General features: G+C 48.8%; 1 protein-coding gene across 4 annotated transcripts in view; it reads left to right on the top strand.

The window, feature by feature from the left end:
• ABLIM3 (actin binding LIM protein family member 3) overlaps window positions 1-25,838 on the top strand; it is a 107,561-nt gene that overhangs the window by 48,653 nt on the left and 33,070 nt on the right. For all 4 annotated transcript variants that reach the window (XM_070414641.1, XM_070414640.1, XM_070414638.1 and 1 more), the window contains exons 4-8: window positions 2,097-2,280; window positions 4,126-4,238; window positions 10,408-10,534; window positions 15,310-15,403; window positions 21,475-21,562. In XM_070414641.1, coding sequence (XP_070270742.1) covers window positions 2,097-2,280; window positions 4,126-4,238; window positions 10,408-10,534; window positions 15,310-15,403; window positions 21,475-21,562 — 606 coding nt within the window. The remainder of the gene's footprint in view (window positions 1-2,096; window positions 2,281-4,125; window positions 4,239-10,407; window positions 10,535-15,309; window positions 15,404-21,474; window positions 21,563-25,838) is intronic.

Below are 25,838 nucleotides of genomic sequence, written 5' to 3'. Positions count from 1 at the left end.
ATTAACGTAAACAAGAGCTGTAACTCCCCATTGTTCTAGTGCACGTTATTCTAACCAGCCACTTCTCTCCCAAAGGCAATCTATGTAGAAAGTCAAACGATCAGACAGCTGCTTGGTGAATGCACTCAGAAAAAGGGAGCTGGTCTGAGGGTTTGAATGGACTCTCCAGAGGCCTCTGATTGCTGACCAGCCCCTTCCTGGATGTCCCATTCTTGCTTTATTATTTTTTAAAATATATTTTTATTGATCTCAGAGAGGAAGGGAGAGGGAGAGACAGAAACATTAATGATAAGAAAGAATCACTGATTGGACCCCCCTCCACCCCTCCCCGCATGCCCCTCACTGGGGACTGAGCTTACAACCTAGGCATGTGCCCTTGACCAGAATGGAACCTGGGACCCTTCAGTCCACAGGCCGATGCTCTATCCACTGAGCCAAACCAGCCAGGGCCCATCCTTGCTTTAGCTGGATCAATACACTCAGCAGTTCTGGCGGCCCTGAGAGCCATTCGATCTCTTGGAAGAAACTTTGCCTCTTTCTGCTCTGGCCATTATGTGTTGATTTCATAACTCCACTCTTGAGGAAATCTCATTTCCCACCTTCCTAAGTCCTTTCAGGGAAGACAGTCACATGTGAGTCAGTTGTTCAGACACCTATGATTATATCCACCTGCTCTTCTATTCTCTTTTGTATACATCTTCATGTTGTCCACAAGGATATCCCAAAAGACCTGATGAAATGCCTCATAAAATCATGTTGCCTCTCTATTCAAAAGCTACCAAGATAATTGATCATTTTTACAACTGAGTAATGGAGAATCATTAACATCTTCTCTCTACTTTTGTATATGTCTATGTTTTTTGAAAAAAAAAAACTGCTTTAAGTTTTCAAAAACTAAAGGAAAAACCATTCCTACCTTCTAAGTATAGCACAAAGCTAGACCTGGGCCCTCCTCCAACTGGAGGAGGTAGTACTACAATATTTCCATGTAGTACTACCCTCCAGTCCCTGAAAACACCACTCCTTCCCCAGCCCTATCTCCACACAAATATCACTTGCAACTTCCTGCCTCTGTGCCAGTGGTTCTCAACCTTCTGGCCCTTTAAATACAGTTCCTCATGTTGTGACCCAACCATAAAATTATTTTTGTTGCTACTTCATAACTGTAATGTTGTTACTGTTATGAATCGTAATGTAAATATCTGATATGCAGGATGGTCTGAGGCGACCCCTGTGAAAGGGTCGTTTGACCGCCAAAGGGGTCGCAACCCACAGGTTGAGAACCGCTGCTCTATGCTTTAGCTTATTCTGTTCTTCAAAGTTCAACTTAAGTGCTGCTTCCTCCAAGAAGCCTCCCCTGATCCTTCCCACACTGGCAGTGCTCCCTTTTCCTCCCCACTCTCAGAATGTTCTACCTACACCAGCCGATGGCCTGTCACCATGATTTATGTTCAATACGATCTTCGCTCTACACATATTATTAGCCCTTCACAGTGTGGGGATTGTGTTTATCATTCATGCCTGGGAACAGATGCACCCTTTTTGGCTATGATGAGGACAGATTATAATCTTCAAGTCATCCATCCCACTGCCATCGTAAATTGAGTCCAGTTTGAGATTCGAGTGCATGGTCCCCATACCTAAAACACCTACCCCAGAGTCATGCTGGTAAGAAGTGCCCCAGAAATTCATAACTGAATGATTCTTTATCAAGTTCATGATACATAGCGTGAGCCACATGGCCTTAAATTTTCATCCGCTATTGACAGGATTGTACAACATCAGTGGTCTCAGTCGGCGTGCACCAGAATCAGCTGAGGAGTGTGTTAAAATGCAGAGCCCAGGCCCAGCCCTTGGGAGTCTGATTCAGGCCCAGGCATCTGCATTTTTAAAAGCCCAACAGGTGATTTGATGCAAGTGGTCTTCAGCCCATACTTTAAGGAACACTGGCCCCAAAGACCCATGAGTCTGATGTGCCACCACTCTTGGTCACTCATGACCAAATCAGACACTGGCCTTGTCTCCAACAAGACCCTCATGCTTGCAGACCTTCCCTGGACTCAATCTGCTCTTATTTCCCTCTTCGTTTCCTCAAGTGTGTGGCTGCGGCCTGGCGCAGTCGGGCTTCTTCTTCAAGAACCAGGAGTACATCTGCACCCAGGACTACCAGCAACTCTATGGCACCCGGTGCGACAGCTGCCGGGACTTCATCACCGGCGAGGTCATCTCCGCCCTGGGCCGCACCTACCACCCCAAGTGCTTCGTGTGCAGCTTGTGCAGGTGAGCGGGTGGCCGGCAGAGGCCGGATCCTCTGCTGAGCCCCCAGGGAAGGGAAGAAACGGTCTTTCCCGGGCAGTTCTGGGGCTTCCTGGGCTTTAGGCTGGACACTTAGGTTTCTAGAATCTCAGGGATGGAAGGATCTGACAGCCCAGTGGTTTTCAAACCTTTTAACAGCTGAATCCTTTCTGTCAAATGTGATCTAATGGAAAACACTACTTTGTCCTGCAGTGAAGGCATAGTGAGGACCTGAGCCCCCACACTCACCCTCTCATTTCCCATCAAAAGGCTCAAAGGAACCACTGAGTTCCTTAGCCTCAGTACTCAGTTTGGAAGCCTTGCATCTGGCCCGCTCCCACACCTCAGCCACCTGTGCGACAGGGATATCTGTGTATAGCCTTCCTCTGGGATCCTGGCAAGTGACTCCACTCCCTAAGCCTCAGCTTCTCCATCAGTAAAACGGGCATCAAAACCATTCCAACCTCGTTGGGTTTTCATGAAGATCAATGAGATGAGGCACCCAAAGACCTTCGCTCAGTGACTGATACATAATTGTGTCCGCTTTTATTTTTATTTTCATTATCATAATGATAATCATTTAGCCTCAGAATAGGTGAAGGAAATCTCACTCCTTTCCTCTCCCAGAATCCCAATCACTTGTTAACTTAGTAAGCATACATTAAGGGTCCACTGTATGCCAAGTACCACATTAAGGAGATAAAAATAAACAAAAACTCAGCCCTGCCCATAAATACATTATAATGAAATGGACTGTTCTGATTAAGGTATAAGTAAAACATGATTGGCATATATATATATATATATATATATATATATATATATATGCATGCATTTTAAACTGGAAAAGGAGTTTATAGATTAATTATCCTCCCCATAAAATAACCACTTGTTAGATACTGATAAGGGTTTGTTTATTGAGACCAATGACAGTGTGAAAGAAATGAAATTCATTCATCCTCTATCTCTTAAAACCTGGGCCCTGGGTTCTGGATTCCCAGGCCCACCAGAGGTTAGCACAGTAGGGTCCATAGAGTATAAAATTTTGTCAAGCGCCATAGAGATGTGGTACCTCCCCAAAGTCATGCCATGTCCCTTTACCATGAGTCAATGCCTGAACTATGCAAATGCTGCTCCCCAACTCTTGCCCCCAAGACACCCTCCATCATCCCACGCTGCTAACACAAGGGCAGTGGAGCCACTGGGAGCCTATATCAGGGGCTATGCTCAGAGTCTGTATCAACAAGTGTCCCAAACCAGGCGCAAGAGGAGCTGGGTGGTGGGATGGACAATGCGGGGTTCTGGATGCAGTGTATACTTAGGGAGGACGGCCATGTACGAGCTTGAGAGCTCAGAGCTGCGGGACTCAAACTGCATAGATGAGAACTCAAGCTGCGGGAGGAAGAGGTGGTTTGTGGACTTCTAAAGGTCCTGGATGGTGAGTCCAGCAGCTGAATGAGTTCTCTTAGCCATGCAGGGATAAATCAGGTTGGGGTGCAAATAGTCCCGGAAAGAAGGAACAAACTCGAGGAGGCGTTACTAACCATTTCATTCACCTGATGAGAAATGTATGCTCAACGAAGTGTCATGACTCTCCCCATGTTGAAATCATGTAACTAGCCCAAGTGGGCCTCCAGTTCTGGCCCTGGCCCTGACCGAGTGGTTTAGTCAGCCTGGCCCTATGAACGGTGCTTGAATTTATCTGGTGGCTCTAGAGGGCAAGCTGAGTGTGTTACCAAAGAGCTCTGAGGACGCGTGTTGTCAGAGCACCAGTAGACACAGAATTCCTCCAGAGAAGAGGTATTGACTCTCTCCCTCGCCCCCTTGCAGGAAGCCTTTCCCCATTGGAGACAAAGTGACCTTCAGCGGGAAGGAGTGTGTGTGTCAGACGTGCTCCCAGTCCATGACCAGCAGTAAACCCATCAAGATCCGTGGACCAAGCCGTGAGTCCTCCCCACTGGGCACCTACCTCCCTGTCTCCCAGGGCTCCCCTGTCTCAGCTCCATTAATGGCTCCTGCAGGCCTGGAGAGACGTGCAGGAGGTTCCCACCCTGGAGGACTTCTGAATCATGACCCAGTTGGCATGTGGCCCAGACCGACAAGCTTCCCTAAGCACAAATGCAGGGAGAGCAGCTGCCTGACTATAAACAGTGATGGCCTATGCCATCCGATGGGCTTTTCTGGGATGAGCTGGGCTCTTGATCTTATCTCCCCTCTGCATCCACCTCCCAAGGGCACCCCAACAGAGCTGACCAAGTGTTTTGCTGCCAGTGGTTCTCCATTTTTACAAGCTCCACTAAAAGGAATTCTCAGACATGTTTTACAAAAGAGTGAACCACGAGGGCTGTGTTAGTGTCTCCTAGCGTGTGTTCCGTGCACCACTGCATCAGCGCCACTGCAGAACTGGGAAAAACACAGTTCCAGGCCCACTTTGGACTTATGGGAAGGAACCTAGAAATCTTCATTCTTAATAAGCATCCTGGGTGATTCATTCTCTGTTCAGAAGATTGAGGATCACCGTCTAGGGATGAGGAGGACATCTGCCATGCTATAGCAAACGTTATATTTTACCACTAAACCACAGACTGCGGGGAGGGGAACTAAGGATCAAGAGTTCCTTGGAACAGTCATTCTAATTTGTGGAATGTCCATTCCACTCAAGTGTGTCTGGCAACTCACTGTTCCCAGACACCCTTGTCAGGCTGCTGACATATACACAGGGACCCGGCCCCCTGGGTCTCAGTAAACTACGCCAGGCTCCATTATTCCTTCATGCTACATGACACTCGCTGGCCTTGTCGGCAGAATCAATGAAAACCCATTAGCTTCCTGTGCTGCATCACTGTGCTGGTGCGGGGGGCTGTCAGCCATAGCACCAGCAGAGTCAGCGTGCTAGGACTACATCCTCCTGAGGTGGGTGAGCACACAACACCCAAGTCAGCAGGGTCGGCTCCCAGGGGTTCCATTAGAATCCTCCCAAGGTGGTGAGTGGGAGAGAAAGACCATGGGAAGGCTCCCTCCCTCACCCTTCCTTCCTTTCAGTCAAATTGGATCTGTTTGTAGGATGAACAGCTCTTCCCAAGAACCATTTGCTGCTCTGAGCAGGTTTCCATCTCAAGGTGGCTGAGTGCACACACTGTGATCTCTCATAACTCTTTGAAAGCATCATGCAGAAAGACAGCAAGGCCAGGATGCTGGGATGCAGGACCATGGCCCTGCGACTAATGCTGCTGAAGTACCCGGAGGCCAGTGGAACCACTTGTGAGGCGGTAGAGAGAAGGGAGCTGGGAGTCAGGGGCCTGCCAGCCTTCTGCGTGATGCAAAGCAGTTATGTAGCCTGCCTGGTGCTCAGTTTACCCAGCTTTGTAGAAAGCAAATGTATTAATGTATAGGAATCGGACTAACATACATCATAGTACGTAAAGTGCTCCCTAATATAAAGTGAGGTATGTTGTCCACTTGGCGGTTTAATCTAGAAAGTACATCAAAGGTGAACTGAGAAGATTCCCGAATAGATCGTTATTTCTCTCAGCTTGTGTTGTGTGTTACTGTGTGCATCAGATCTCGGACAGGTGGGAGACTCCTCGCTGAGTGTGGGATTCTTGCATGTGAATGTATCCTCAAGGAGAGGCTACTCAATGTCTCCACCATAATCCTGCAGATCAGGAGGTAGAGGAAGGTGAGGAAGAATGGATAATGGGAAGCAAGTGAGCATATGGGCAGAACTCCGGGGGGAGTACCCAAGACTATGGCTCATCTCATTACTCACAAAGTAAAGACATCAATCTGTGCATCTACAGAACACATGTGTCATAGAAACATTTTCTGCCCGAAGGTCGTCCCTGTCACTGCTGCAAATGACTAGAGGGAATGTTGGAAGGTCTGCTGAGCTCCCAAAGGAAAGAGGGAATCAAACCAAATTCTAAAGAGCACTAAGATGAGGAAGGGATCATGGAAAAAGAAAAAGGAGGAAAAATGTGGTGTATTTTTCATCTAAAGGAATGTGAAGTTTTATCTGGAGGGTGAATAAAGACTTTCTGGAAAAGCAGGAGTTATATCTAATGAAAATAGGTCAAGAAGAATACTCAGGAACTGTTAATAGGGAAAAAATCATGTAGCTTTCCATAGGAAGAAGAAATGTTTCCTCACAGACTTCACTGACAGGAATCAGCAGCAGTAGTGGCATTACCATCATCACCACATCACCATCACAACCATCACCACCATAACTACCAACACCATCACTACCACCATCACCTTCACCCCCACCATCACCATCACTGCCATCATTATCCACCACAATCATCACCACCATCACCACCATCACCACCACCATCACCACCATAACTACCAACACCATCACTACCACCATCACCTTCACCCCCACCATCACCATCACAGCCATCTAATCCACCACAATCATCACCACCATCACCACTATAACTATCACCACCATCACTACCACCATCACCACTGCTAACATTGATTGTTACTATTGTCCAGAAATACATTGAGTTTTCTTTTTTTTAATGTTTTTATTGATTTCAGAGAGAGGAAGGGAGAAGGGGAGAAAGACAGAAACACCAATGATAAGAGAGAATCATTGATCGACTGCTTCCTGCACGTCCCCTACTGGGGATCGGGCTCGCAACCCGGGTATGTGCCCTGACCAGGAATCAAACCGTGACCACCTGGTTCACGATTGATGCTCAACCACTGAACCACACCAGCCAGGCTACACTAAGGTTTCTATATACAATATCTCCATTTAATCATTACAACTCTATGAGGGAGATAAGAATAACTGTCTTATCCATGACAAAAATGAGACTCAAAGAGCATAAATAACTTGTCCAAAATCACACAGATAGTAAGTAATGGAACTGGGATGTGAGCCTAGAGATGTGGGCTCTTTCCATAGGAAGAAGAAATGTTTCCTCACAGACTTCACTGACAGGAGTCAGCAGCAGTAGCGGCATTACCATGGAGGCTACTCCCATAGCACCCTCTATCAAACACATGATTTGCTAATTTAGAAAGGGGGTCTGTGCCTGGATTAATTGCCTAAAACAAGGTGGGAAGCTTGCTATGACCCCCAAAACCCACTCATTTTTGCTGATCTAAGTGAAATGAATGAAGCAGTTAAAAAAAAACTAAAAATGTCTATCTGGGGTCTTTAGAGACCTCAATAAACTGAAGAATCTGGGAGGAACAGGTGGAGGCATCGTACATTCTGCCAGCTGAAGGTTGTAATTTTGGAATAGAGAGGAACATACGAGGAGTGGAGAGCTGGCTTACAGAAACCAACTAGGGACAGGGTGTGGTTACGATATGAGACTTGTGGGCTCCTGGATCAGATGCCTGAATGAAAGGAGAAAGAAAGGCAAAAACAGTTCTGATAAATATGAAGCCAGAACAATGGAGGGCCAGCAGTTTAACATGAAAAGAAAAACCACGTGGAAAAGGTATTCCAGAGTTCTCAGGGTCAGTAGGCCTTCCCTACAATAGAGATATTGCTTCTGGCCTCAGATCAGAGATTAGAGAATGCAGAGAATATAGGATGAAAACATGAGAATGTGAAATAATAATCTGCAATCACATATTGGGCACATATGTGCCAAGCATTGTGCTAAGTCCTCACAGGCCTGATTTCAGTTCATCTTCACACCAAAGTTATAAGGAAAAGATTGAGATGAAGAAGTGGGGCCTAGCAGTCACACAACTATTAAGTGGGAGAGCTGGGATTCTCCCCTCTGCCAGCCTCTTTCTCCTCACTCTAAACTCTCAACCGAACCTCTAATCACTATACTACCACCTCCTAAATTTTAACTCAAGGTGCTCAGTTCATCCCAGGTAGGTCACTACAACTTAGAGAGATGGGAGTCATTACTAGAAGGTGTCCATGAAAGAATGCAGCTCTTCAAGTGAGTTTACTAGAGAGGTAGGGAATTGTGTTGTTGGCCAATAACATGCCCGGGTCCATGGACTCCACAAGTGAATTTGACCAGTGGGTGACCATTTCAAGCAAGAAAAAGCAAAGTGTAAGAAATGAAGAATAAGACAGAAACTGTAGTTGCCTTTAAATATTTGAAGGAAGTGTCATGTGGGGGAAGAGGTAGATTATTCTTGGTTTCATAAAATAGGGCTGTCACAGGAGTTGGGTCCGGGCTCCATATAAAGAAGGCAGTGCTGGTCATCTTGCTTGTCCAAAGGAAAGTCGACTTCCTCAAAGGGGTGAGCTGCCCACCCTTAGAGGTGGTTAAGCAGAGGGTGGTGCCCAACTGTCAAGAATGCTGTAGGTTCCTGTATTGGGTGAAACTGGGACCAAATGCTCTGTGAACTCTGAGCCCCTCTGGGATTGTCTACCCTGCTGGAAAGGCCCCTGGAGACACAGGTGCAGTCTGTGTGGCCTAGAAAGCTAGACCAGATACCTGGAACCTCAGGTTTTCCTATGCTAAGCATGGGCAAGTCACTTCAGACTCCTGTCTGTCTATAAAAGGGAAGGGGATGCCTAGCCTCTCTAAACTATTACGTTCTAAAGCCTGTGATTACTGGAATGGGGGGCTGGGGGTAGTTTATCCCAGGAGAACAAGAAGAAAAAAAAAACAACCCAGAATATTTTCCCAGACGCTATCTGAAAGCCTGGGTCTTTGAGTCTCTTGCAATCAGAAAGGTCCCTGCCCCTCGCCTGTGCTAAGTGATGTTAGAAAGATGCTGACAGCCAAGAGGCGGGTACTGTGGGAGCCGCCTCCTACCACACTTCATCAGGGCCCCCGACCTCCCACAGCCTGCAGGGGCTCACCCCCTTCCTGGACATGCGGACTCATCATCTTCTCTCCCAGGACTGGCTCCTGGCTGGATGTGAGGGCCTCCAGCCAGGCTCTCCCAACATGGCATGCAGTGTCTTTCTCCCCACTGCTCCGAGGTGCATTTGTCTTGTGGAGGCAAAAGGGAGGCTTGTCCTCTAGTAAACTTTGCCTCGTGACCCTTTCCTCCTCCAGAGTGGGCCATCCGGTTGGCTAGGCCCCAATTCCCAGAATCTCCCAAGTACCTTGGACGCTGGCTCCATTTCCTGCCCCTCCCCAGACATGGGTTGAACAACAGGCAGCTGCCGGGCCCCCCACATTCTGTGGCCCCAGTGCACGTTCCGGGGTGACGGGGACAGAGAGTGAGGGTACCTTTCTGGTTTGGGACAGTCTCATTAGACCAGTGGTTCTCAACCTTCCTAATGCCACGACCCTTTAATACAGTTCCTCATGTTGTGGTGAACCCCAATTTCATTGTTACAAATTGAACATAATTAAAGCATAGTGATTAATCACAAAAACAATATGTAATTATATATGTGTTTTCCGATGGTCTTAGGCGGCCCTTGTGAAAGGGTCGTTCAACCCCCAAAGGGGTCGCGACCCACAGGTTGAGAACCGCTGCATTAGACGTTTTCATCCTTGCTGCTTGGGGAGGCAAACGTTTGGTATAGGAGCACACTGGGGAGGGGCCAGGCATGGTAAATGCTACCCTTGCCTGGGTGCTGTAAGGCCCACTCATTTATTCTCAGGCTGAGCATGGTGCTAGGCGAGAAAATAGATTTAACCATAAAACACTGCCATTGGGCATACAGCCTAAGGGTGAGAAAAAACAGGTTCTAAGCTTATCCCCTGGAGCAGTGCCTCTCAGACTTTACTGTGAGCCGAGGCCTTGATAAAATGCAGTAGGTCTGGGTAGGGCCTTCGCTGCTGCTGTATGCAGCTCCCGGTGGGGCTGATGCTGCAGGTCCCGGTCATGGAGAGCAGTATGAGCTGGTTAGCTACCTGAGAGCAGGCCAGAAGCAGCGCAGGGCCCGCTCTGGATAAACAGTGGTCAGGACAGCAAGCAGGAACTTTCTGGAGGAACCCTGGGAAGCCTTTCTTTCTCCCTCACACTAGTGTCCAGAAGCCAGGGCTCCAGTGGCCTTTTCTCTTCCCCAGTGGAACTCTGGTCGGTGCCATGGCCAGGGTGGGAGCTGTTGTGGAAAAACGTGTTCACAGAGGTGTCCTTGATTTGGGCTGAGATGCTGGCAGTGCTCAAGGGGCCTGGGATGCTTTCCTCAGCAACGTCCTCTTGTGTTTGCAGACTGTGCCGGATGCAAGGAGGAGATCAAGCATGGCCAGTCGCTCCTGGCGCTGGACAAGCAGTGGCACGTCAGCTGTTTCAAGTGCCAGACCTGCAGCGTCATCCTCACCGGGGAGTACATCAGCAAGTGGGTCTCTCCCCTCCCACCGGCTTCCTGGGCCTGGGCATCCTCCCTGGGCCAGGCTGCCCCATTGGCCCTTGCCTGCATCTCTAGCATCATCTCCCTTCATTTCCATCCAGCTACCACATCACAGCCTCAGACAGCATCTCACCCACCTTGGGCCTCCCACTGTGTTTCCTTTGCCTGAGATGCTCTTCTCCCTTCTTCACATGCTCCTTCCCTTCCCCCTGGTCACAGGTGCCACGCTGTCCTCATACCATCTCTTACCACCTCTGGTCCCCCACTACTGGCCCTCATAGTGCTCTGTTTCCTTCATCCAGGCTAACACCGTTTGCAATTACATATTTATCCATGTTAACTTTTCAGCAATGATAATTATACTTGCTACCATTAACTGAGTTTTTATTATGTACAAGGAACATATTAACTGCTATATATGGACTATTCCATTAAACCCCATAACTAGCATCATGAGGTATTTATCCCCATTTTATAAACTATGGAAACTGAGGCTCGGGGGAGTGAGTAACTTGCTCCAGCGGTAATATTTAATATCTGTCCTCACCAGGGTGGGGACTCTTTTTATCCACTGCTGCCTTCAGCACAGTGCCCAACCCAATAATCTAGTTGTTGAATGAGTTCAATTGAGATGAGAGGAGATGATTGATGGCCACACAAAGCCATCAGGAGAGAGGGCCCAGCTCCTAGCGGCCTCACACTGCAGCACTAGACAAGCCACCTGGTGACCACATTTATACTCAAGTACCCAGAAGGAATTATGCCACAGACGCTCGCAGCTTTGACACTTTGTGACCTGAACACTTCCGAGGTACCACTCTCTGGCCCAACACTGGGACCTAGTGAGCATGTAAAGTGCAGCATACACGGTTTCTGCTGTCAGGAAAGTTACAGTCTAACAGGGAGATGAGCTATACACACAGAGAATTATGACCCCGGGGGATATGTGATAGGGAGCTCAGGAGAAGTTTTATTCCTTAAGACCTTTTTTGATCATAAGTGACAGAAAACCAAACTCAAGCTCACTTAAAAGCAAAAAATGGAAGTTCACTGACTCATAGGAACAGGAAGGCCAGAGGCATGCTAGCTCCCAGCGTGGTGAATCCAGGGGCTTACTGAGATGTCTAGCACTTTAGAAGTCTCTCTCTCTCTCTCTCTCTCTCTCTCTCTGTTTCTCTATCTCTATCTTCCTCCTCCCTCTGCTTTCCTCTGTATTGAATCCATTCTCAAGTACACCCTCCCCAAGTGGTAAGATGAGCATCCGCAACTCTAAGCTTTCTTTCTATCAGCTCAGCATTGCAGAGAGCGAGGCCTCTTTCCCGAGAACTCCAGCAAAAATCCCACGGCTGCTCGGACTTGGCCCCCCTTGGGTCACATGCCCATTTCTGACCAATCACTGGCCAGGAGAATGTGACCCCTAGAGACAGAGCGCAGCCCTCTGTGGCCCTCAGTAACTGCAATGGGGAGGGGTGACGAGGCACTGATACTGGCAGAAGGGGAGATGGATACTGGCCAGGCAGCACTGGTCTGTGTCCGAGGCCCAAGCGAGGGCTTGGAATATTCAGGGAGAGGGGAGATCACTTCTAGCCAGCAGGAAGTGGAATCTGTGAGAGCTTCATGAAAGATGGTGGTATTTGAGCTGAACCTTAGAAAGGGGATGAAATTTGAAAATACAACGAAGGAAAGCTTCTAGGCAGAATGCCCAGCCTGGGCAAGGTAGGGAGGTGTGGGGCACATCCGTCCTGTTGCCTGGTGCTCCGGCGTGTGCACAGGTGCAGCAGGGTCCTCGGATGCACAGGTGCACTGAGGTCGAATCACTGAGACCATACTGAGTGCCATGTTAGTAGGACTTAGCATTCTCCTCTGTGCTTGCCAAGTCAGGAGTGCCTTTCGTGAGTCTGGGAGCCTAAGTCAGAATTCTCGGGGGAGTAAGGGTTTGCTCAGAGCTCCTCTTAAGGAGGCCCAGCCTAGACTGCCCACCACACCTTGGGCCTCTGCAGCCTGGCTCTGGGCTCTTCCTCTGTCTGGCAGCAGAATGGCAGGTGCTCAGAGGCACTGGCTCTGGCATCGATGCCTAGGTTAGAAGCCCAGCCCACATGACCTTGGCAAGACATTTCATTTCTTCGAGTCTCAGTTTCCTTTTATAAAAGTGGGGATAAGAAGATGACCTACCTCATAGGGTTGTGTTGTGTAAAAGCTCAGAGATCTGTGCTTCGTACCTATTAAGTACCTAGTAAGTATTAATTTTACTTTCACTTCTTTTTTAAAAATATATTTTTATTGATTTCAGGGAGGAAGGGAGAGGAAGAGAAAGATAGAAATATCAATGATGAGAGAGAATCATTGATCAGCTGCCTCCTGCACACCCCCTACTGGGGATTGAGCCCGCAACCCGGGCATGTGCCCTTTACCAGAATCAAACCTGGGACCTTTCAGTCCGCAGGCCGACGCTCTATCCACTGAGCCAAACCAGCTAGGGCTCGCTTCTCTTTTTAATCATATATATTTTAAATTCCCCAACGCTTTATCAACCCATGGGTCCAAATGCAGTGGTTGTTGGGGTCCAACCCCAACAGGTCCAGGGATCCCCAAAGGTGTGGACGGAGTCAGCGAAGAAGGAATGACAGGGAGACAGCATTCAGTTGATCAGCAGGCTAGCCAGGATCTCTAGTCAGGTTCTCTTGCCATGTTTTCTTGCTAGGTTCTGTCTCTAGGTTCTGTCTCTAGGTTCTCCAGCCAGGTTCTCTTGCTAGGTTCTGTTTCTAGGTTCTGTGTAGGATCTCCAGCCAAGTCTTGTCTCTAGGTTCTGTGTAGGATCTCCAGCCAAGTCCTGTCTCTAGGTTCTGTCTCTCTCTAGGTTCTGTGTCTAGGTTCTGAGTCTAGGTTCTGTGTTTTATTGTCTTGTTACATCTGTATTTATACCAGTTGATTTTAATCCTATCAATTTCTATTCCAAAGGTTAGGGCGTTTCTTGTTCCAGGGAGTAAAGATTATGTAGCTTAAGTGTGATTGTTCTTAGTTAAAGTGATTAACTACCCACCTGGCACTTAGTTAAGGGGTTTTATTCCCTCCCTGACTTCAGGGAAAAATCCCTACCTGGGAAAACAACCTTTCTCAGAGAGGTGACCTTGGTTAAAACACATAGCGCTAAGGGGAGCAAACATATTAAGAACAGTATGCCATATACGCCAGGTTCTTTGAAACATATCCTGTGCAGATGTTTCTTCTCTGCAGTGACTGTGTCAAGCAGCAAGGATGGACCGGCTCCCGGCAAGTGGTATTGGCATTTATACCCAAACTTTGCTGGCTCGTTGTCCCTACATCCTGACAAATGACTTTATCCCCTGCTGAGTCACCCTCCCACACCCACAGAGTGAGGGAGGCTTGTCTCATGGACCCACAAACAACAGTCTCACCTCCAGACTTTGCTGGGCATCGGTCCTCACTGCTGACTCTCCTTCAGGAAAACAGTGACTGCCCTGCTGCCCAGGGTGGGCTCCCAGCAATCCCAGCATGGCAACAATTTGGAGATAGAACAATGACATGCCTGTCCCTTAGTCTTCCTGTGTGTGAGCCAGTTCTGTCACACCCAAAAGTGGGGGAAATGTTCCTCTCTTCTCACAAACAACGTCGGCACTCAGTGAGATGTCATCAGATCCAGTCCTTAGAGCTACACAGGGCCCAGAACTGAACTAAACACTCTGAAGTTCCCAACTATCTCCACATTGATCCTTGATAGCTGAGCCCCACACGTCCTCCTTAAATACCCTTCTCATCAATCATGGGGGTTCCTCTGCCTGCCACTTGCCAGGTGCTCGCTAGAGGCCGGCATTGTGCTGAGCCCTGGGCCACATCCTTTAATCCTCACAAAAATCTGGGTGAGAAACCAGACTGACTGGGTATGAATCTAACTCTAGGCCCAACAAGTTGGCTTTTCTCATTCACACAGTTCCGACTACATAGGGCTGCCTTAAGGATTAAATGGAATAATCTATGTAAAACACCATCTGAGGGCCTGCCGCACACCAAGCAATACATGTCAGTGGCTATTAGTAGCAGGGGGTAGTATAAGAATAATTAACAACAATCTTATTACTGCCTGATAAGTTATAAGCACTAGGCAAAGATGGAGCACAGAGGAGGTGGTCGGGAGAGGTTCCTGGTATCTGGTTATCCAGGAGCGCAGTCAGGAGACGCTTTCACCACAGGTGGAATTTTTAATTAGAAGAGGAGCCCTTAAGGATACACAAAGAATTGATCACATTGATTACCTCCTGGTTTTCCTGGAAGAGAAACTGGGAGGGGCTGGTAGGAGGGTAAAGACTTTTCCCTTTATGCCTTTGTAATGTGCCAAGGGCAAATATTATCTATGCTAAATAAAATAACTCCTAATAAAGCTTAAGTATTTTTTAAAAGAGCCCTTTGGGGTAAAGGGTCTTCAGAGACTGGGTCTGGAGAATGTGTGGGGAGGGGAAAGAAGGAGAGTAAAAAAGGAACACCTGGCCAGCAGCAGAGCAGCGGTTCCCAGACATGCTTAGGGAGTTTGTCAAGATACAGATTCCCGGGCCCCCAGGGGTTCTCTGAGTCCGTAGATCTGAGGGGTGTCTGGGGAGTTTGGTTTTTAATGAGCTCCCCCAGTGCTCCTAATCTTGGCTCAGTCCCCATCAAATGCAGGTCCTGGAACTTCCACAGACACCGCCTCCCCACCCCCCACCCCCCAGAACCTCCAACTTCCCTCTTCCTGTGTGGATTTCCTCTTGCAGGGATGGCGTTCCGTACTGCGAGTCTGACTACCACTCCCAGTTTGGCATTAAGTGCGAGACCTGTGACCGATACATCAGCGGCAGGGTCTTGGAGGTGAGTGGGTACAGGTAACTGTGAAGACGTTTAAGCAGGAAGGCCTGTGACTCCCAAGAGTCATCACTGAAGATAGAGAAGTCATCCTACGCCCTTCTTCCATAGCCTTCCCCTCCCCCACTTCCTCTGCTACAGCTTAGCTTGCTAATTGACCTTGAGCAGATAACCTTGCCTCTCTGGGTACCCTCAAAATGAGAAGCTGAACAAAATTATTCCTGGTTCAAAAAATGCTGTGATGGGAATATCAGTAACCTATCAGACCCAGGTAGATTGCGAGTAACAATTATGATTTCTTTCCCAACCCTGCTAAAGAATGGAAGCTGTTTTTTATTTTTTAAGCATTTGGTAAATGTGCTGATTTAAGAACCAGTTTGTCTAGCAGCCTGCTCCCTAAGCCCTTCTCTGGCTGGTCCATCACCATGGCAACAGCTTTCCTCCGCCTCCAGTGCACAGCTTGCTCTGCCAGTGAGAGACAACCTGCAGCACCCTTGCTGAGCCCCTGCCTGAGCCCCCATCACTTGCCTTCCTGGCCTTCCTCCCCACACCTGTGGGCCCAGAAAACCGTCATAGCTTTGGGACCACCTACCTTGAAATATTAGAAAACAGGAAAGAGTTTGGTGTAAAGGAAAAACAATAGCCTAAGGGCAGAACAATTGGGTTCTAATATTCACTCAACTGCTAACTCATGCCCAGGTTGGAGGTGAGTATCTTTGCCTTTCTAGGCCCCTGTTTTCCTATCTGACAGTGGCTGGGGATGGCACACTGGCTCAGCTGTCTGGAGCAGAATCATTCATTCTAACAAATCTGGCCAGTTGGTTGTGGTTCTCTGGAGTCAGCACTATGTTAAGAAGAATTCTGCAGCTACATCTAGGCTCAGCAGGAGAAAGGACCTAGAAAGATTTTTTAAAAAATTATAGGGAGTCAGAGAGAATACGCTAAGCAAGTGCAGAGTTGATAAACTATTAAGCATTTCCAGGGAGCATAGGAGTGCAAGGTGGAAGATAGGGCCTAAAACAGGAGCACAGGCAGGGAGGGGAGTAGGACCGGGTTTCCAAGGGCCCGATACCAGGGTGAAGAGTTTGCATGTAACTCACTGGGCAGCGGGGGCTTGTGGAAGGACCTAGCAGAAGTGACCTGCTTAGAGCTGCACCTTAGAGAGGATAGCCAGATGTACATGGGCCAGATTTGAAGGAAAGAAACTGGAAGTGGGAGGCCAGCGAGGAGGCCATGACCCCACGGGAAGGACTCAGGAGGAACAGTGGCCGTGGGAAGACTAACCACCCTGTCTCTGAGATCATGGAAGTGGAATTCCAATAGCTTTGCAACTGTGAAGCAACTAGTAGACATGAAATCTGAAAGAGAAGAGGCCAATAGTTGAACCAAAGTGTCAAGCCTGGGTGAGAGGAAGTCTGGTGTTGCCCTCTGCAGATCTGGAAAGACACACAGTGAGTTCATCTGGGACAGGTTGTTACTGAAATTCCAGGGTGGTTTCAAGAGGGCAGCCAAATGTGGATCAGAGCTCAGAGACAACGGTCAGTCCTGGAGGGACCTAAGAAGTGCTAGGATTTGAATAGCACCATGGAAGTCATCGGGATTTGAGAAAGTGAGAGGTAGAGAGCGCGCACTGAAGGCAACCTTAGGGGTTAGCTGCTTACAGGTGGCAGGTGGAGGCTGAGGAGTTCTCAGAGAAAGAGGCAGAGCAGTCGCGGAGGTGGTGAACAGGGGAGGGGCAGTGAGAGGCCAGACCTTCAGAAAGATGGCAAGGTCAGTCAGAGTGGTGGTCAGATTCTGCAGGGCGGTTAAGGACCGCGTGGGCTGAGAAAAGACTGTGGAGTGTGGAGCAAGTCACCTGCAGGGGAGCCATTTGTTGGGTTTGCAGGATTGTATGGGAGGAGCATCCAGATTGTAGTGGGATAAAAGGTCAGTGGGATGGGAGATCATAAAAGCAGACTTTTCCTTCAAGAAGGGAAAGAACTTGGATTACACGCAGGGCTGCAAATGGGAGCTGCCCCGGCCTTCCCCGGCTGCTCTGAAATTGTCAGTGGGGGCTGGCTTTCCTGCCTGTTGCTCTCTTTGAGCGTCCTGGGAGCCTCCTCTTCTAGAGAAGCTGTTGTGACTGCGTTTCAATTGATCCCATTCGTACGCGGCTCCATTAGCATCTTGGGCATATTGATTCTTTTCTTAGAGCTGGAAGACACTGTCAGCAGTCAACTAGTTCACCCTCCTCACTTTACAGATGAGAACAGTGAGCCCCAACACAGGTGATGCTTTTCCAAGGTCACACGCAATGTTTCTGGCAGAGAGAGAGAGCAAACTCCAGGACGCCAGGCCCCTTCATCCCACACTGCTGCCCACAGCTCTCAGCCACTCAGGGGTTTTTGAAGTAAGGTTATGTCATGAGAAATACATGGCTGGAGTGAAACAGACTTGGATCCCAATTTTACCACATCTAGCCATGAAACCTTAAGCAAGTCACTTTCCCTGAATCTTAGAGTCTTTATCTTTCAATGGAGAATACTACTATTTCACTCCTAATGGAAACATATATTTTTTCTATTATTTCACATTAATAATAAAGAGCCTGGGAGTAGGTCAGGCACAGCTGGATCAAGTGCTCAAACAAATGCATCTGGAATATCTCGCCATCTTGGTTCCACTTTCTTCCGTTGACTTTATTCTCAGGAAGGCTCTCCTTCATGATGGGGAAGTTGGACCCCAATGGCTCCAGGCTTATTCTTCCTATCACCCAGCATCCCCAATGGAAGGAGAATTTCTCTTTTCTGATAACTCAACAAATATCCTGGGACAGCCTCTTACTAGACCAGTGGTCGGCAAACTGCAGCTCGCGAGCCACATGCAGCTCTTTGGCCCCTTGAGTGTGGCTCTCCCACAAAATACCGACTTCTGCGTATGGGCCACGAAGTTTCAATCGCACTGTACATGCGTGCCCGCACATGGTATTTTGTGGAAGAGCCATACTCAAGGGGCCACAGAGCCACATGTGGCTCGCGAGCCGCAGTTTGCTGACCACTATACTAGACCATCTCAGGCTCATCTCTGAACCAGTATCTGGACCAGAGCTGGAATACGCTTATTGGTGGTGTCAGCCCTACTTAACTTAGCCGCATGGACTGACGTGGGGAGTGGGAAGTCCCACCCAGGAAAGGCTTGATGCTATTTCTGGAAGAAGGAGGAAGGATGTTGGCCAGGCAAAAACAACAGTTGCCCACTACAGAGCTCAGCACATTGCCAGGTACACAATAGGCACTTAATTAGATTCCTTTTCCCCTTCCCATCCCCTCCCCTGGCCACCCCCCAATCCCTTCCTCAGTGACAGAGCTGAGTACGCTGAGCACCAGTCATACCCCTTCCTTCCTCGTCTGTGTCCTGGCCAAGGAGAACCACACACCTGGTGCCCATGTGCTTTTCCTACCTTGTGTGTGGTGCTCTCCAATATGCGCCCCCTTTTCAGGTACTAGAGCTTCACCTTTATTTCCTCACCATTTTCATGACTTCAGTTTGTTACCAAACAGAATATCTCATCTGATCTCACTGACTTGGTTTCCCTTATGCTGGTGCCAGCTGCTCTGGCAGCCTCCCTCCCTCCCTTATTTCTTCCCTCCCTCAAGTTGTTTTCAACACCATCCATGGCCAGGGTGCTGAAGTGGGCACGAAGCCTCTTTCGGCCGAGGCTGTGTGGTGGGATGACATTTAGGAAGATGCCAAGCTTTAGTTTTGCCAACATGCTATTGCCACCCTGAGAAAACAGGTCTATAATTCAAATGAAAAAGAGACACAAAGTGGGAAGAGGCTACTAATTAAACCAATTATCCCTGCCACGGTGTGGGGGCATCAGTGCCACGACATCTCAGCTTGGGAAAACAGCAAGCTCCTTCCAGAGTTTGAACGGTCTGCTTTGATGACAATAAGGACATTTGATCATTGGTGAGAACCACGCAAACCATGCAGAGTAGAACAAGGAATAGTGGCGGGGTTGTTGTTTGTTTGTTTTCCTTTTTTAAAAATCTGTCCTTTTCACATTTTTGCTAAGTTTTTAGACTACATCAAGTATTTCCGGAATAAGCAAGCCTATGCCCAGACTCTCCCACCCCCAAAACATGATTTGAAAACAGGCCTTCAGTGTTACACAATGATAATTTTTTTAAAAAATATATTTTATTGACTTTTTACAGAGAGGAAGGGAGAGGGATAGAGAGTTAGAAACATCCATGAGAGAGAAACACCGATCAGCTGCCTCCTGCACACTCCCCACTGGGGATGTGCCTGCAACCAAGGTACATGCCCTTGGCCGGAACCGAACCTGGGACCCTTGAGTCCGCAGGCCGATGCTCTATCCACTGAGCCAAACCGGTTAGGGCCACAATGATAATTTTTTTAATTGGAAGGAACTTGTTAGCATCAGACCAAGTGATGGCTTGGGGATTAGGGAGGTGCTTTAACAACCCCTCCCAATATCCATCAGTTTCCCCCAGACATATCCCCCCAAAAAACTTCACCCTAACATGCAAAATACACCTTCAAAACAAGCCCCACCTTCTAGCCCAACCAGTGCACCAAGCTCCTCCCATGTGGGAATCCCGGAGCTGCCACTGAAGGGCTCCGCATACCAAGTCCTCTTGGCTGGGATTGTAGTGTCAGAGCGGTCAGCATGGAGGGGAGTGAGGGGCTGGTGACCAGCCCTCAGGAGTCCAGCTCCAACATTGCTCCCGGCTTCAGTAAGACCTGAGTCAGACCTTCTCTGAAGCTAAAAAAAATTTGCAGCTGCAAGTCATTTTCATTTTTCCTTAAAATAATGGTAGGGAAGGAAAGTGGGAGTAGGGAAGGGGGCTCACCAGACTGGGGTGAGCTGGAGATAGGGGTGGAGGCACCGAGGTACAACAATCACGGGAGCGGCCTGGGGATCAGAGGCTTGCCAACAGGTTCTGGTTTTGTGGGTCCCTTTGTTTGTCTCCTGTGTATGAGTCTGTCCTTCCATTGCCACTCTCACAATATTTGCCATGTCTGTGAACCTTGCGTACTCTTTCTTAACTAATACCTTAAATTGTCTTTAAGTTGGGTCACTTACATATAAGGAAATATATATAACTAGAGGCCCAGTGCACGAATTCGTGCATGGGTGGGGTCCCTCAGCCTGGCTGGTGATCGGGGCTGATTGGGGCCATCTTGCCCAGTTGGGAGCGGGGGAGAGGGAGGGGGAGGGGGGTTAGGGACTGTGGGAGGTTGGTCTGCAGTAGGAGGGTGGCTGTGGGAGCGCACTGACTACCAGGGGGGCAGCTCCTGTGTTGAGTGTCTTCCCCCTGGTAGTCAGTGCACGTCATAGCGACTCATCGACAGGTCGTTCGGTCATTTGGTCATAACGCTTGCTTAGGCTTTTATATATACAGATAACAGGAAAGCCAGGATCACTTGCTCATAACCAAAAAATAAGTATAGTACTAGCTAGATTTTACTGCTTGTAGAGGCTCCTGTTCTCATTCTTATAAAGATAGGTTAGTAAGTTTGGGATAGATGTTAAAGGCATACTGCACCAAACTGGTACTTTCTCATTGAAAATAAATCAGAAGAATTGATAGACGATTGAAAAGGAGAACATTTTTTTCCCCATTGATCCAATGTTATTACCTCCTGGGCCCACGTACCCTATAAAAGCATCTGCTGCGCCATCAGTGGTGAGGGCCCCATCCTCGGGGACATACTGGGATGTCCTCAAAGCAAGCCTGGTTCCTCATCTGGAAATGAGGTGGGACTGGTGGCCTCCAAACGGCCCTTCTACTGCAAGAACAGAAGTGTGGGTATCCGGAGAAATCCCCCGAACTGCCATCAGGAACCCATGCTGTGTAATTACTGAACTTCCTGGATGGACTTTTAGATAGTTCTGGACTCTCCTGGGTAGACTCCCATCCAACCTCAGGGCCATGAAGATGCCAGCAAAACTAACACGCCCAGGAAGTGTTCAAACCAACCTTCCCCCCTTCACCCGCCTCCCCGACACACACACACACACAACAACCCCAGGTCTGATCTCCTATTTCTCCTTTTTATTTCCATAGGCAGGAGGGAAGCACTACCACCCAACATGTGCCAGATGTGTACGCTGCCACCAGATGTTCACTGAAGGGGAGGAGATGTACCTCACAGGTAAGCAAATCGGACCCCCTGTAAGGCATTCCGATCCACTCAGGACTGGAAAGGAGATACAATCGCCTTTTATTTCAGTGTTATCTTGCTTTGGGCTTATCCTCAGATTTGCAATTAACTCGCCCCTCTCTGGGTGGTTCGGGAAAGTTGCCGGTGTGGCTAATATGAAGTGACATCTAATCTGCCTTCCATCCCTTTGCGCCTCCACCCGCTGCTTGGCTGGCCTGCTTCCCTGGCAGTGCTCTGAGCAGACTCCACTGGCTCTGCCTGGGGGCGGGAGGTGGAGCTGAACGAGGCCACAGGGTCAGAAAACCTCAGAGGGATGCCTGAGTTGCAGAGTATCTGCAGCATCTCCCCTCCTTTCTGCCCACATCTCAGAGTATCACACCAGGCTGCTGCCCAGGTGTTCCCATGGACTTTCGGGAGGCACAAAGAGGAAGGGGAGGGAACCAGCACTCTCTTAGAAGCAAATCAGGCCTGCTTCCTAGGGTCCGGCAGGTTCAATCCTCCATCCTCTGCCCAGTCCATCGTCCGAGGGCATCACGGTGTTCTTGGCACAGCCCTGTGAAGGGGTCTGCGGGGCCCCTCCTTACCCACCAGTCTGACCTAGCAGTTAGGACCCTCTCAAGAGGTCTCAAAACTGCCTATTTAGCCTTGAACCAACTCAACACTTAAGCTGCCAAATTTCAATTGTTTCTTCATCCATTCAACAACTATTTTTTGAGCTCCTACCATGTGCAGGCTCTCCACTGGGGTCCATAATGAGTCCCAACCACAGCCCTACACCCATTGCCCTACAGTCCAATGGGGGAGATGGATCATAGTCCATAATCACACAAATAACTGTCAACCAGGATAAGTTTTGTGAAGAGGAGACATATGGGACTATGAGAGCACATAACAGGGTGGGGAGAGGCCTCAGGGAAGATTCCCAGAGAAAGAGGGTAGGTAGGTGTTAGCTTGGCAAAGAGGGGAGATATGGGGTGCACCAACCTGAGGGGACAGAATCTACCAGGCTCTGAGGTGGGTAAAGAAATGGCAAATGTTAGAAACCTAGGGGAGCCTGTGTGGCCGAGGTACAGAGGCAGGTTGGCAGGGGTAGGCCAGGCCTGTCCTTGTGACTAGGATGGTGTTCAGCCCCTCAAATGAACATGCCCCCCATGCCTCTGGTTTTGTTTGTATGCCTTATCCTCAACAAAGACACTTGTCTTCCCATGCCCTCCTTTGAAAGTCCTATCATTTTGGGCCCAGTTTAGTCACTGCCCACTCCATAAACCCCCCAGATGCCCCTGCCCTCACCCACAACTTAACACACGCCCTCCTCCCTGAGACCCTACATCCCTTTGTCTATACTTGGTCCCCTCCAGCTTGCATTAGCTTCCGGGCCAGCTCCCTGAGAGCCCTTATTCCTGACATTGGCACCACAAGTACTCACTCTACCAGTGATCACTGTTGGCTGAACTGCTGCGATTAGCCATCCCAGATGTGTGAATATCTCTCAGGGAGGGGTGAGTGTATTAAGTTGTGGATTTCCCTACAGTCTCCCTATGGTGCAGATCTAAGGCCAGGGAGGCAGTTACACAGAGTGTGACTTCCTGTCAACCTGTCATAGCCACAAACGCCAGGTCCAGGAGTTCCTGCAAGAGCAAATGAGTCTCTGCCTAGAGCAGGTTTTCTCAACCGTGGCACTGCTGACATTTGGGGCCAGATAAGCCTTTGGAACAGGAACTGTCCTTTGTATTGCAGGGTATTTATTAGCATTCCTGGCCTCTACCGACAAGATGCCAATAACATACCCTCTTCCTACTGTGACAACCAAAAATATCTCCAGCATTGCTAAGTGTCTCTTAGAGGCAAAATCGTCCTCGATGAAGAACTACAGGCCTAGAGCTATTCAACAGAATCTCTTATCATCTGCTCGAATGTTGGAGCAGAAATTCCTGGGTTGGATGCTTGTGACTCTACAACTACTTACTTGTATGTACAGTCACACAGGTGTTAGAGGTCACTGGAGACTTTAAAGTAACAACCCCATTATATAGATGGGAATAGTGAGGTCCAGAGAGAGGAAGAGACTTTCATGTGAACCAGAGTGTACAGGGGCAGAACAGGACTGGCCTTGTAACTCCCACTCCAGGACTCTCTGCATCTCATCCCCTGGGACCCGGGACCCGGGTCCTGCCTGCTTATTCAGGTCCCTGCAAGAACTAGCTGCCCCTTCCCATGAGCATCGATCCCTCGGTGTCTGAGTCCCTGAGTGGTTCCTGCTGCAGGACCCTGTGCCACATGCTAGAAAGCCCACCTGAGTCTCCACACCCTGCACGATGTCTTTATGGACCCTGACCACCTTGGGAATCTGGACTTTGCACTTGGTTTGGAAATTTGTTGCATGGTATTCCTCTCCACATTCCCTGGTTAACACATTTCCTAGCATTAAAACTGCCCCCACATTCACATCAGTAGAGCAATCAACACCTTTACCTTTCTGCCTGAATTCTCAATCCTAATCTTGCCCCATGAGGTGCTTGCAATCCTGGCTCCACTGCTTCCTAAGATTTTACCTTGAGTGAGTCTCTTAACTCTCTGAACCTCAGTTGCCTACCCTGTCAAATCAGCTTTTAACAGTCCCTATATATAGAAGTATGCTAGGTTCCTGACACATGGTAACCTCTTAGTTCATTCATTTAACAAATATTTATTGAGCATCATCTGAGTGCCCGGGACTGCCCTAACAACTGGAGACGTAGCAGTGAGCAAGTCAGACAAGTTCCCTGCGCTCAGGGAGCGCCCGTCCTCGTGTATCACTACCTTCTGAGCTCTGCTTCTGACCAGAACTCCACAGAATGCTGAAAGAGTTAAGTGATGAAGTGAACATCTTTGTGATCATGAGAGAGAATGTACAATCAAACCCAGGGCGCAAGTGCCTCCAGGAGGAAGGAGATATTCTTGGTTATGAAAAAGGACCTGTCACCCTCCTCCTTAATTATCCCCTTCCCCACCCTCCTGGCTCCTGGGAGAGTGGGAGTAATTGCAGGGCCTTCAAGGACCTGCCTTGAGAGATGCTGAGTGATCCTGGAATGAGGGGGACCAGGCCATCCAATGCTACAGTCATGCTGACTTGGGCTGTGGGTGTTTGGAGAGGATGTCAGCCATGGGGGCGGGGGGGTGGGGGGGTTAGGGGGAGGGAGGTGGTTCTGCTACTACTGAGAGCTTGGCCTGTGATTGCCTTGGACATCCTCCCTGGATGGGATGATATTCCCCCGAAATAGCAAGAAAACTGTCTCCCAGGCAGCACAGGAGTGGTGAGAACTGGCTTAGAGCAGGGATTCCTGGGTTCAAAGGTCAGCACTTCCATTAATGGGCTATGACCTTAAGAAATTACTTCTTTCTCTGGGTCTCTTCCTTCACCCATCAAATGAAGATAATTACACTCTCTTTCATTCCTACTGAGGCCATGCTATGCAGCAGGCTCTCTGTGATGTGCTGGCTGCTCAGAGATGAACGAGGCAGGTGTACTTGCTTCCGAGTGGAGTGTACACTATCAGGAAGGGAAGACGGACTTTACTCAAACAGAAGTGCAAATATTCAATGACAAGCTGTATGATAAGTGCTGTGAAGGGGGGTTTGGGAACAATGGAGTATGTTTTAAGGCTCCTGATCTAGTCGAGATCTTAAAAGTGAGTAGGAGGTGGGAGAGTGAGCAGGGGAAGGAGGCAGAGAGAACAGGAGGTGGAAAGGCCCACGGTGGGAGGAAGCATTGCATAGTGGAGAAACTGAGGCAAGCCCACATGGCCAGTGCTCTGAGAACAAGCATACGCCACAAGGTCCTCATGAATATTCAGGAGATGGAAGTGAGGCTGCCAAGTGCCCACAAAGCAGCATACAGGGGGGACAGTGTTGGGAGCCTGCAAAGTGCATACACCCAGCCTTGTCCGTTCCATAGCCAGACACAGAACCACGGTGCTGGCAACCTGGCGGGGAGGTTCTCTTGGTCAGTTTATTTGTGTTATAATTGCCGTGTGATGGCTTTCTGATGGGCTCTAATTGGGGAAAGTCTGACATCTGTCTGGGTGAGAACTTCTGAGGTCCCAGGAGACAAGAGTAAGTTTTCTTTTATTTAAATTCTGCTGTGCATTCAGTCTTGCAACTGTTTTTGTAAAGATGCCAAAATTTCTCATCTGTTTGTTGCCCAAACCCTTCATTTGGGCTTCACCAGAGAATTAGATCACTGATTTTGTGCAGCAAAATAATAGCCAAAATGCTGCAGGGTCAGGGC

Source organism: Myotis yumanensis, unplaced genomic scaffold, assembly GCF_028538775.1.
Source record: "Myotis yumanensis isolate MYYU_CA2020_CCGP unplaced genomic scaffold, mMyoYum1.0.hap1 SCAF_5, whole genome shotgun sequence".
NCBI classification, from domain to species: Eukaryota; Metazoa; Chordata; class Mammalia; order Chiroptera; family Vespertilionidae; genus Myotis; species Myotis yumanensis.
The sequence above is the reverse complement of the archived record's forward strand: the minus strand, read 5'-3'. Positions and strand labels throughout refer to the sequence as shown.